General features: G+C 47.9%; 1 protein-coding gene across 2 annotated transcripts in view; it reads left to right on the forward strand.

Annotated features, from left to right (window-relative positions):
• CACNG2 (calcium voltage-gated channel auxiliary subunit gamma 2) overlaps window positions 1-13,465 on the forward strand; it is a 52,184-nt gene continuing 38,719 nt past the window's right edge. Inside the window, exons 1-2 of one of the 2 annotated variants that reach the window (XM_037390656.1) lie at window positions 2-318; window positions 863-1,008. In XM_037390656.1, the coding sequence (XP_037246553.1) occupies window positions 867-1,008 (142 nt within the window). In that variant the 5' untranslated portion in view covers window positions 2-318; window positions 863-866. Of the gene's footprint in view, window positions 1,009-13,465 lie in introns of both variants that reach the window. The other variant, XM_037390655.1, reaches the window with a different exon arrangement.

Raw genomic sequence — 13,465 nt, forward strand, 5'->3', positions numbered from 1 at the left:
CTCCTCCCCCCACCCCCAGAAGCCCCCCTCTCTCCTCGCCCACCTCCGCCGGGAGCGAGCGCCGCGGCTGTGTGGAAAAGCCATGGGAGGCAAGACCTCGGCACCTGTTCAGCTGAAATCAAGGGCTTACAGTATACTGGGCAGTCTGGCTTGGTGGTAGGAGCGAGCGAAAGGAAGGAGAAGCGAGCGAGAAAAAGTGAGAGAGGATTGGAGCAACTGCCGCTGCCGGGAAAAAAAAAATAAAAACCCAAGGAAGATAACTGGGAAGGAAAAGGATTTTCATGGCGCAGGCTGCAGAGCTAAGCAAGAAGACTGAAGGTTGCATCTCTGCTCTTACAGTCTCTAACTGTCTAGGTCCAGATAATGAGAGATTGTGTTGAGGATGCTGCTGCTGCTCCCCTGTTCACTGTGGAAGCCATCTCCAAATTAGCCATTACATATGGAAACTGGAGACCAGAATTTTAGAAAAAGGGATTAAGGCGTCTCATTTTGGGGGGGGGTTCTCTCTTTATTTGTTTGGTTTTTCTTGGTTCTTTTCTCTCTCTTTTTTTTTCTTTTTCCTTTTTCCTTTTTTTATATTTCAACCAGAACGTTTCCGATTTAAAAGGCAAGCCTCTTCCCGTGTGGTCTTTCTAATTTACACTCTTTTCCGTGGGCTTTCTTACCTCCCTTTTTTGATATCTATCTCTCTATATATACCCATTATATTATTAGTCGGAATTATTATTCTTTTATTTTATTAAACACACACACCCCAAGAATCAGAAGGCGGTTGGGTATTTGTATAATGAAGAATTATGGGGCTCTTTGACAGAGGTGTTCAGATGCTTTTAACCACCGTTGGTGCTTTCGCTGCCTTCAGCCTGATGACCATAGCTGTGGGGACCGACTACTGGCTTTACTCCAGAGGGGTTTGCAAGACTAAAACTGTCAGTGAGAACGAAACCAGCAAAAAGAACGAGGAAGTCATGACCCATTCTGGATTATGGAGAACCTGCTGCCTGGAAGGTATTTGATTCTGGATCTCCACACACACCCCCTTTCCTCTCCCACCACCCCACGTCTCTACCCCACCTCCCCACCCCCCCAAATAAATCCCTCCACATTCCACCATTTTCTCACTTCATTCCCTTCACCGTGGATCGAGAGTGGTGGGCTCAGTTACTTAGGGCACAGAGGCAAGAAGGCAGGCAAAACATTCTCTTCTCTGTTCCCTTCTCCCTTCCTCTTCCCCACCCTCCCCCCTACACTCCTTCCCAAAAATTCACTTCCCCCCTCTAACTGGAATGATGTGTGTGTGACAAAAACACTGAGAGACCCTTTCAAAAAGCAGCCGTGAGGTCTGCCTGTCTTCAGCTTGTTTGTATTGCCTGGGAAAGCAATGCCAAAATGCTGTATTATTGCTGTGCTCTGGCTGCAACCAGAGAGCGAAATAATTGCTCTCTTTGCAAACGGCTTATTTGCAAAGACAAGACTGGGAGTGAGGAGTGAGGTGGGGAGGGGGTGACTGCAAAGCGTTTTGGATGCAATTATTACTTCGCTTTAGGAGGGAAAAAGAAAGGGAAGCAACCCTGTTATGTCCAAAATGCCTCATACACTAAATCTAACAATTCCAGTCATCTCGAGCAGAGTTCAGAGCATTTCGTAATGTCTATAAGCAACCACATCTCTCTGGGCTGGGTGCAGGGGGGTCTAGTCGGTGGCTGATTGTTTTGGTTTGGGGCTGGGATTTTTCCCCTGTCTGTTTGTTGTTGGGGGGGTGGGTTTTTGTTTGGGGCGCTTTTTTTTTTTTTGCTTTTTTTTTTTTTTTTTAAGGTTTATGGTAGAGGCTAAAAATAAACAAGTCTCTGAATGGAAAAATCAGCCTAAGTCTGATGTGGTGAAACTGAACAGCAACTCAGTGACATGTCTGATGGCAGAAGAGACACCGCTGCAGCCAACTTCTGGAATCAGACGTTCCTAAGGGAGGGGGAAAGAAAAGAGGGGCCAGTGATTCGCTTTTAAATATGTGTTGCTCAGTACTGCGATTGGCGTGCATGTGGGCTGGGGAGGTGGTCTTCAGCCTGTGCTGGAGGGACAGGGGCAACCGATGTAAATGCGTGGTTTATGTTACACACGTAGCGAGGAGAGTGAGAGCACAGGAGCGCACATTACAGCCCATTGTAAAAGCCCTGTTTATGAATCAGCTCCCAGCTGGAGGGTGGGCTGCCGGGGGTTTATGGACATCCAGGGATAATGTCTGTATCTGTCAGTGTCCACCAGAGCTGGGTGTGCCTGGAGCTCCCAGATGGGAGAGAACGGGGAGTGGGTACCGCAGAACTGATTTTCTAAGACCGGCACTGGGAGATAGAAGACAGGGGGGAGGGGGGAATAAACTATGTATGTACTGATGTCTCTCACCAAAGCAAGCTAAAGCTGCTGTTTGGAAATGGTTGTGTCCGGGAAGAAGCGCGAATTTCCCCCCCATTCTTGGTGCAAACGGTTGAGTGATGGCTGGACATGTTTTGAATAGCTAAGTGACTTCATTGAGCGATGGTCTATTTGACGCATACTGCATTTAGTGCCCTTTGTCAACCCAAACTGCTGCCTTTTAACATATCCTGCAGAGGAGCTCTATGCTGAATACTATATGCTGTCTCCACGCCAGAAAATCAATAGCGGTAAATTAATGGGGGATGTTTTAAACACACTCGCTCACACACACGCACACATTTCCTCTGAATAGATAAATATATAGAGGTATATATTAATAAAAAATGAAAAGCCTTTCACACAGCTATTCATTACAACCAGGGAAGGAGACATCTCCTTAATTAAAAATTAATGAGAGAGGGAAGGGGAGGAAAAAAAAAAAAAAGCCCAAATGCAAAGCCATGCGGGGAAGGGAGGCTGCAGGGAAGAACTCCCTTCCTGAGCCGTGTCCCCAAGCTGGAGGGCGGAGGGAGGCTGGGGTGGAGACAGGAGGTGTGAGGACCCCAGCCAGGAGAGGCAGTGAATTCAGATCATGTCTATCTGCCCACAGAGCCGTACCCAGAGGGACTCGGTCTGAGGGGGAGGAGGAAGAGGCGGGTGAGGTTTGTCAGATCGGAGGAGCTTGGGGCTCCTTCTCCTTTACATCTGACAGGACCCCACAGGCACTGTGGAGAAGTGGCTTGCACGGCCAAGGAATGTGCCAGGATGCTTCCAATTAAAAGCTCTGAGGTGCCCCCAGCCCCCCCAGTGCTGTGCTGCCAGCCCAGCCCCCTGCCCTCCCCGCTGATGCTCTCCAGTGTGCTCAAAACACAGCCCTGCACAAGGGGTGTGAAATGCAGCCTGAGCGCAAGCTGCATGGCCCTGGCAGGGTGCTCCCACTTGCCCCAGCCATGTGAGAGTTGGGCTGGCCAATTCCGCCATGCCCTGGACACTGGGCAGAACTGGTGAGCAGGGCAGGAGGGTGCAATGCACCACACAGGAGTGGAGCCCAGTGCCGAGTCTCTAGCCTGAGGACACAGGTTGCACCACAACTTGGATAAAGGCTCAGTAGCAAGAGCATCTCAGCAGCAGGCAAAACCAGCCCTATGGCCACATGCCGAGCAGGACCCAGGCATGGGTTTGCCTCGTGGGGTGGCACGGCACAGGTCTGGCACCGCCACTGCCGGGATGCCTCTGCTTGGCTTCGCTCAGCCCCATGACCTGCATGGGCTGGTGACTGGCTCTCTCTTGCTCCCAGGACAGCACAGCCAAATATCCCCAACAGCCCCTGAACAGCAGGCCTCTTACTGTGATGTCTGATAACCTAGCGGGGGTTATTTTCTTTCTCGGTAGAAGGAATCAGAAAGGTGTCCCTGGTTGACTCAGTCTCTGTGCTGAAAGCTTCCTGCTGGTGAGCAGGAGGGAGAAACGTGCAGCAAAGGCTCCTTTGCCCCATGATATGGAGAGTGGGAGATTTGTGGAGGAAAGGGCTTGGTCCTAGGAGGCTGTAAAAAGGGCAAAATCCTTGGACTGTGCTCACACCCTGCCCAAGGTGTGGCAAAGGCACCTGACAGGGTGTGGGACAGACTTGTTTCTACTGCCTGAGGTGCGTGTCAGGGCAGTCTATAGGGTGGGGGGAGGTAGTGGAGGGCAGGAGGCTTTGTAACAAGAAATAATCAAAGAAGGAGCCCAAACTGCCTCCTGCTACTGGTACAAAGCCTCTGATGAGGTTGCCTTCATTTCTGGGGATGTGGAGGAATGCTGGCATTAGTCAATGCTGTAGACTGTCAGAGATGGTGGACTTCTCGTGTTCTTGTTTTGTGCTAAACTGTCTTTTTGCTTCTTGGCCAAGATATCCAGTAGCAAAAATGGATGTGGGGACTTGGTCTCAGGCTGTACACACAGATACACTGTGGTCAGAATTGCAAGTTGTTCTTCTTGGAGAATTTGGTCCCCAGGCTTCCAATTTTCAGGTTCCCTTATTTTCAGTCATTCTGTTCCCCACTGCAGACTTTCAGTCAGCATTTTCAGATCTTTGTACTGCTCCAAAGAGAAGTGGGGTATTCCTCTTCTATCAGGATTTCTTTCCCCCCGTTCTTGTGTCCTACAATGAGCCCCTGCTCCATGGTAAGGCTAAAGCAGAAAGGTGATGTCAGTTCACATTACTGCAGATCACACGTCTGATTTTTTTCCTAATTTTCCTTGAGATAATTCTTTTTCAGACTTTGGGGTTGCCCAAACATGTCCCCAGTCCATTCAAAAATCTTTGCCCTTGAAGAAAAATGGCCTTTCTCAGCTCTTTAACTGTGTAGGCAGAAAACACACATGTGCACCAAGCAACTGAGATCTGCAAGCTCATGCCACACATGGATACTACACCTCTTACAACTTCGAAATGGCTGCAGATCTTCCAGCCTAATTCCTTCTTGGCACCAAATGCTTTAAAACCACTTTTTATTATGAGTGACGCCTTGTCTAATTCTTTCATTAGCTCCTGCAGATCTCCTACAGAATCTCAAAAAGTGAGCAACGATGTCTTATCAAGGTCTTATGAAGCAAGCAAATGAAATGTATTTTATATCTGTAGGTTATTGGTTTTGTCATGTTGTCATTATTATTAGGAAAGGGATAGGTCTGGGAGGCTTTTATGCTGAGAAGGAGGGAGAGAAGAGTCCAGGGCAGGCAGGCATGAGTGATGCACATGGGGTTAGACATCCCTGTAGATCTGACGGGTGTGAAGGCAAGTAATTGAACGGATGTTGGTGCAGAAAATAATTCCTGCCTAGAGACCCTTCCCAAGGAAAATTAATGAGCTGATCTGTTCCCTTTCCAGCTTGTTATATCTGAACAGTGCATGAGAGTTAAGTGCAGTTCCAGTGTTTGCAAAAATGAAAAGCTGACAGCAAAGTGAGGCAGGGCACAGGCAGTGGACATGCTTCTGCCAGACAATTCTGGCGCTGCGTTGCTTCCTTGCCCTGCCTTATCCCACTGCTGTTTGCTCCTGGGCCACCTTTCCTTTCACACTCATCTTATGAGTGTTTTTTTCCTTAACTTCCCTCTTACCTTTCCCAGTTTCTTTTCTTTTACCCTTCATTCCTGTCAGTGTCCCTAGTTTTGTGCTGCAAAATTGCCTGCTGTCGTTTCCGAGGATCCACAAATCTACTGGGGTCCATTCCCCTGACTCTTGCTGTCCTAATCCAGGGGCTTTTCTGAACACAGAATTAAAGTAGCAGTAGGTTATGTCAGGGTCTGCATGTCTTCGCGGTTCAGGACCAGGAGCAGCCTAGCACAGCCCTGAGATGCAGCAGGAGGCAATGTCCCGGCACATAGCTGATTGCTGCTGGTGTTGCATCTGCCGGGAAGAAGGACGCTGCAGAGCTGGACAGGCCTTGGATGAAGAGGAAGACAAAGGATCTTTAAAAGTGGGGTGGTGGATGGTGAGGGAGAATAACTCAGGGTCACAGACCTGGGTGGGTTTGGTTCTCCTCTCAGCTCAAATTCACACCTGGACTGTAAGATACCGTTCTCGGTATTGAGATCTGAGGCAGGGATCAATCTGAGAGGCTGAGACCAGCAAGCTCAGTTCCGTTGTAAGATTTCACAGGGAAATGCCGTTCCTCCTCACTGAGTTGCTAGCACCAATTTTCAAATTGCTTTTAAATTATAAATCTTCCTACTGATAGTGAAATAGGAATGGGTTAATATTGTCCTGAAATGCACCAGAAATTGCCTTGCTGAAGAGAGTGAGAGCGAAATGCAGTGGGAGGGACATGGAGATGCAGTGTGGCAGCAGTAATGTATAAAGAAATTACACAGAGATAGAACAAATGTCTCTTTGCCAGGGAGACCAGGAGCTATTCCTATCCAATGTTTTCTCTTTAACCCATCCCTTTCCCCACGCAGCCCACTGAGCCCCTGTCTCACTTCGCTGTGGTTTGGTACAATCTAAGCAAGAGTTCTGGGGAAGGAGGACCGCTGAGGTTTGACAGCAGAATCTCCTTATTTATTTAATTCCAAAGCAGTGTCGAGGAGGTTGCCGGGGGGAGCAGGGAACATTTCAGGCTCTCAGATGGCTCTGCCCCCTGCCCCTGTTTTAAGAGCAGATTCCCAATCAAGCATACCCGGTTTATCCCAGGGGGAGCCCTCGATGCTCCATTCTGCGCTGCTTCTCCCTTCCATATTGCACTCCCTGACAGGGGATGTGCTGCTGCCTTCCACGGCACGAAACCTTCCCCCTTGCAGGGGGCTCTCAGGGAGGGAAGGGGGCTGCTGCCTGGGGAATAGGTTAGCAGCGGGGCTCTCACCCCATCTCCTCCCCGCACAGACCCCATCACAGGGTGACAGCTGCCCAACAGGGGAAACAGAGCGCAGAACGGGTCAGGCATACCCAGACCGTGTTGTAAATACAATACACCTAAAAGTTAATTTCCCCTTGCCTGTATCCCCAGCTTTTTTCTTGCCCTCCATCTTTGACTCATTCTATCCATCCAAAAGAACAGGGCATGTTCTTTTTTCTCTCCACTGTTTTTCCTCTTTATTTTTCTCTTTCATCTTCATGTCTCTTCCCTGCTTTCTCTCAAATGCAGCTTCTCCTTCATTATTTCTCCCTGTTTCTCTCCAAGTTCTCTGAAGCCCATCCCCCCTTGCTCTTTCTTCTGTTACATTATCTTGTCCTTGCTCTTCTCTGTCTCCTTTGCTCCCGCCGTCTCATCTCTCTGTCCTCTTTCCCCTCCTCTCTGCCATCATTTCCCCCGGCTTTCCCCTGTCTCACACACAGTCACTCCCCCTGGCTTTCCCCCATCTCACGAACAGTCATTCCCGCCAGCTGAAGGACCCTATTGCTTTGGAGCTGTGTTGCCTTTATGCTCTAAAGCAACTCTTTTCCAACCCCTCTGTGGCTCTCCCTCTCCTCCTGTCTCCGGCCAGTGTCCCCCTTCCTTGAAGCAACGTATGACACCAGTTGCTGTCACTGTCTTCTTTTGCCCCCAGGGCAGCCTGGCTGCTTCTGAGGGGGGTGAGACCCAAGCCCCTCCTTCCGTTCCCCTCATTGCTTGTTGCCCGTGGTCAAGCCAACATCTCTCCACTTTGCTGCCTCCAACCTCCCATGGCCGGAGGGCTCACTGGCAGCTCAGCTGATGAGCTGGCTCATCTGCATGCAGCCAGCAACTGGGCTGGAAGGAGCTCGTGGCAGCCCTAAATACCCTCCCTGGCAACCCTCAGACATGGATCAGGCCAGGATCCAAATGGAAAATAAGGGTCTCTGTAGCCATAACCCTAGGGCAGTTGTTGTGCACTACAGTGAAGGATCTCTGGTTGTCAGGAAGAAGTGTCTCAGCAAGCAGCCATCCTTTTCAAACTGTTTACAGGGGGATGATTTTCTCTCAGATTCTCAGGAGCTCCTGAGGGGGTGAGGTGAATGGGGCTGGGGTCTCCAGGCCCAGTGGATCGTGATGATCAGCAGAATGAACCTCAGTGAGTCAGCTCAGAGGGTACTGCTGGCTGGTGGGAAAAGGGGGACTGTGTACCGTGCAGGGCTCTGCATGAACCATGGCAGCTCACTGAATGCCAGAAACAGGGATATTGCTGCTAGTGGCCCAGTGCAGCACATGGCTGTAGACAGAAAACCCACCACCAGCAAGTCCCCAGGCATAAGGATTAGAGTGAGGGGACAGCAGAGAGTTGAGGAGCAAGGGCCATCCAAGGTGGTGGGGCTGCAAAGTCAGAAGAGGGCTCATAAAAAGGGGACAGGGATGAGGAGGAGTAGGAAAGGCCGTGTGTATGAAGGCAGCCTGCAAGATTAGATGTGCTTGCCTGGAAAAGAAGGTGAATGAAAAGGAAAATGATTGGATTGTATTGAATAATGAATGGGCTAGAGAAGATGGATCAGTAGCTCTTGATTTCCCCATTTTGTAACACACAGACAAGAGGACCTGACGTGAGTCACCGGAGACCCAGTTAAAGCTTTCTCATTAGATGTGTATCAGGGCTGTGGAACTCATTGCCACTGGAGCTCCCATGGCCAAGATTTTAACAACATTTAGCAAGTAAGTGAGCATTTACGACAGAGTTCACGAAAATTAAGCGTCCTCCTAATGGATGTGAACAGCATTTTGGGTGTTTTGTAATTCAGCAATTAAGCCAGTCGCCATAAAAAACTAGGATAACATTTCACAAGGGCAGTCTATCCCCTATCTGACTGCCATGTGGTTGTTGCCTCTTCCCTGAAACATTTGTCAGGGATTAAACAGAGCTCAGATTTACTTAGTCTGGCATTTCTTTTGTTTCTAGGTGCTATGCTATGCAGATGCGATGTAAGATGCAAACTAGGCCTGTGTTTCTGCTGGTGTCAATGACTGCTCTAATTTGACAAATTACCAGTGAGTTTAGGTATTTCTATCATATTTTGCTAGGAAGGATCTGAGACAGAGAGCAATTAAGAGCATATGGAATTAAGTGGAGTCCTTCTTCTTCACATCCCAGGGTGTAAAGTAAGTACTTAGCGATGAAGGGGCTATATATGTGCAAAGAATTATTATTGTTGAAGTCCCTGCTTCCCAGAAAGCAATAGGCTTTGGGTCTCTTTGATGTTATCATGACTAAATTAGAAACAAGGTTGTCTCTTTCCTCTTGTATCTGTGGAAGTGATTACTGAACTGGCATCTGATGACGTACAGTACTGTAGTGTTTCTATGCACAAGAGATGAAGGCCCAATTCTCCCCTTGTTTGCACTAATGCAGCCTCACTGACTCGGATGGAGCCATGCTGCTTACGCTGTCGGTGCAGACAAGGGGAGAATGAGGCTGAGGAAGGGCTGTGCATGCTTTAAACAACCATGTCTCCAAAGCCACCGTGTGTCCCCACTTTGCCAGTGCCATACCCAACAAACCAGGGGCTAAATTCACTTCCAGTGTGGGGCAACAGCCCCAAAGTTAATGAGATTCTGCATTTATTTTTGCCAGCTGTTCATCCAGTCCAGCAGTTCCTTCTTTAACTACTTCCATTTTCATCATCTTTCACCCTCATTAGAAAAATTCAACCTGGCTGCCCTCCCTGTGGGGCAAAAATCCTCTTACGGGCTCCTCACCCTGGATCGGTGAGCGTGTAAAATGGCAGAGGTGATCATGAACCCCCGGTATTCATCTTTCTCTTTTTCTTCTTTCTGCATTTCTGTCTTTCATTGAATATTTTTTATTTTCTGACAGCTTTCTGTCTCCCAGCTCCGTTTTTCCTCTTGGTCTTACAGAAAAGCTCTCCCATAAAATTCCAAAGTACACCATCAGAGTTTTCATACCAAGCCCAGCAGGATAGGTGAAATCCAGTTCTGTTTCTGTGGCACAGGCTGCTGAAGTTTTTATACTAGCTTCCTATCAAATCTATAACTCCCCAGAGAAGCATATGGACTTTATCCTACACCTCCTATTCCCCCAGAGCATATACTCCTACCTGCTAGCTGTGAAAAACAGAAAATGAGGATGGTATACAAAAACTTGAGAAGGCAGAACCATGTTATCCATGGGTAGGAATTTCTCTGATGTGTGTTTTTGCTAGAAGCAAACAACTATAAATTTCCGATTTAGCTTGTTGTATAAAGTATACATTCTGTCAAATAAAGAATAACACTACCCACCTCCGTCCCCTGGATTTTCTATCCCTTTCTGATTTTTCTCTTCTTATTTCTCAGTTTTCATTCTCCTCCTGAACATGATTTTTTTTTTTAGTGTCTGTTTTCTTTTTCTCCTCCCACTGCTTCATAACTACATTTCATTCTTAAATTTGCTATCGCTCAGAGAACTCCTTTCTTCAGGTCTTGTTTATACCACCAGTGTGGCTGCAGTGCAATGGATCACAATTGAACACTGAATATTCTCCAGGTTTATGGTCATGCTCATTCAGTATCATAAACCAAGCACTGTCAATCAAATGACTTTTGATCCAGCCCTATTTGCTGCCTCCTGCAACCTTACTGTGACCTGTCCATTGTAACCAGTAAATTTCTAAGAGCCTGTTCCTGGAGCTTTATTTTCTCCTGAAGAGGTTGCCTCATACTTTTATTTCTTAATTTCAATTTTTCTTTTCATTCTTGATTTCAATTTTTCTCCATTTCCTCCATCATACCCTTTCAGAATTCATTGTTTCTTTTCTTACCTTTTTCTGCACATCATCTCTCATGTCTGCCATTTTCTCCCCTAGCCCTCACCCCTGATGATGTTTCTTCTCTTCCCTTTACATTTCTAGCCCATAGTCTTCCTGGGTAGGAGCTACTTACTCCCCTTGATCCCATCCCATTTAGCCTCTTTGGAGAGGTGGCGGAAAAGAACTGGCAACTAAGTGTGTTTCATGGGTGTGTCTGTGCACACGTGCACATGTGCATCTCCCTTCAGATAGAGTCGGTATGAAAGCTTGGTGGTTGAGATGAAGTGGCCTGGGTCTGACTTTTGCCTTTCAGGCAGCCATGAGGAGTCATTTCCAAAGGCAGATGCCCCACAGAACTGCCTTCAGAGTACAGGGTGTCAAGGGATCAATCATCAAGAATTTCTGCTGCTTCCTTTTAGATTCAAGCATTGCCCTTTTCCTTAGTCTGAGGGTCATGGATTTTTGAAGGGCAGTGGCAGAATCATGAAAGAACATTTTTCTCTTGCTCATTTTTGAGTGAGGGAGTGAATGAACTGTGATAAATATTTTTCTGTATATAGCTAGAACTGTCTCAAAGAAGTGGCAGAGGAAACAGATGGCAGAGGCCCTTTATAGGCAGCTGCTGTTGTCTCTTAAGGTGTCACCATCACAAGAAAAGTGGTTGTAATTGGGGAACTTCAAGATCAGCAGCGCCTGAAAGGACTCGAGGAGAAAAGAATGTCAACCTGCATGAAGACAGGGGGAAGGGAAACAGAAATCAAATATTCAGAGACTAAAGAATGGTGCTTGAGAGGTAAAATAAAGTACAGTGAATAGGTTGAAGCAACTATGAAGTTTTACTGAATGACATGACCACAGGATGGTTGGCTTTTCTGCATTTGGGAGTTCATACTTGACCACAGACAGTGGGAACATTGTAGGCAGGGTGAAAGAGTTGGTTTAGAGTATTTGGGGGAGAGCAAGATGGGCTGGTGTCCAGAGGGAACCACTGAGTGAGAGACAGAGATCCCAAACACACTATGGAAATGCAGCTGATGGGAGAGAAAAGGCCCAGGAATGGCTATCTCCAGGCTCCTATCCCCTCCAGCCTGCTTCAGGGCACCTCTGCAGTGTGCTTTTGGCATGGGGTGTGTGCGTATGTGCTAGAGTTTGGTGTAGAAGCTTCTGTCCCAGATATTCCTCAAATAATTTGCCTGCCTGGAGCCCTATCATCTCAGTGTATGCAGCACAAAGAGAAATTGTGTGTTGACCTGTAAAATAACAGAAGTGGAGACATGTTTGCTGCTCCCTCAAGAAATAACCAGGGCTAGGTTCCTTCATCTCTTCCAGGCTGGGAAGGAATGTACAGTGGGCTAGACCCCGAAAACTTCCAGTCATGGAGAGGAGCTGTTTAAATCTCTCCTGCTCCCCTTGTGTCTTCAAAAGTAGGAACTATGTATTCCTCCCAAGGAAGAGAAAATTCACATAAAATTTCAACAGGAGGGGAATTTGGGAAGAAATCAGGAGGATTACAGAGAAGTCACCTATCATGAAGTGCAGGGGTTTGGCGTAACGGAGCGGCTGTGAACAGGCTTGGTGTTGGAGATTAATTGGAGCTGAACGCTGCAGTGTGCTCTAGCTGAGACACCTCCATTGCAACCGTACTCAACAGTCTCAAAGGAAACTACTGCCAAGAGCAGAGCAGAGCAGTGCAGCTGTTTTGCTGTTGGGAAAGGGAGCAACAGAGAAACTAATATGTCTACCCTGCCGAGTCAACTGCAGCACAAACAGCAGCACAGCACACAGGAAAAGCATGGGATTGACAATTTTCCTAAATTTCAGGTGACCACCTAATCATTGCACCACTCTTGCCCAATCATCACTCCATTCTTCCCCTCCTCAATCATCGCTTTGTCCATGTGTTCACAGAAAAGCATAACACAGAAAGGCCAAGAACGGCTTTCGAGGAATTAATTCCAAGGGCTGTCTAAGATCACAGGAGAAAGGTGTTTTTTCTGTGTGCTGCATCATTACAGCTTGGCCCACATTTACAGGAACAGCGAGGGGGAAAGCATTCAGAGCAAGGCAAGACTGTGAGAAAGAGCATTGTGAGGATGTAAAGGCACTAGGGCCAGGGAGGATTTATGCTCTTCCGCAGAAACTGAAGGGATAGGTTGTTTCTGGGAGTAGACTGACTCAGCTGTAGAGCAGAGCACCTCTGCATGCTGGAAACAGGGGAATGGCTGGGGCTGGAAGGGTCTGTGGCAGCAGGAAAGCACAGCTGGCCAGAAGGAAACACTAGGCAAAGGGGACCCAGAACCTGGCCACAGCATGGCATGGAGAAGGGGTAATAGGAATGCAGTGTGAGTACTGGGAGGAGATAGTGGAGAAATAAGGTCTGAAAGAGAAGGATGAGTCAGGAGAAACCCTGGGACTCGGAGGCTCAAGAGGCTTGGATTGCTGAGAGAAGAAGGAATATCCGCTGGAGCTGATGGATGGAGAGACGGACCTCCTCATCCTTCTTCTCTGCCTTGTGGAATGGGACAGATTTTCACCTGTCTGATGCCAGCACCTGCCACCCCTAAAGGCCTTTTCTCCCTCCCTCCTGCTGCAGCCCATGTTTAGGGTTTAGACACACATAGACAGGGCAGGACCAATCACACCAACCAACAAATGATGGACCTGCAGCAGCTTGGAAAATGTGACTGGTGGTCACAGCTCCATGCAGTGAAGTGTGATAAAGGAAAGCTGGGGAGAGGAAGCATCAAATGAGCTGAGTATAACATTTTTGTCCCAACTTGGTGATGCCAAGAAATCTATCTATATAAGCAACTCAAGGCAGACATGGCCACCTCCTACACTGAGGCTCTCTGCTGGTCTCACAGCTGGTAAGAACATGAG

This window comes from Falco rusticolus, chromosome 5 (assembly GCF_015220075.1).
Source record: "Falco rusticolus isolate bFalRus1 chromosome 5, bFalRus1.pri, whole genome shotgun sequence".
Classification (NCBI taxonomy): Eukaryota; Metazoa; Chordata; class Aves; order Falconiformes; family Falconidae; genus Falco; species Falco rusticolus.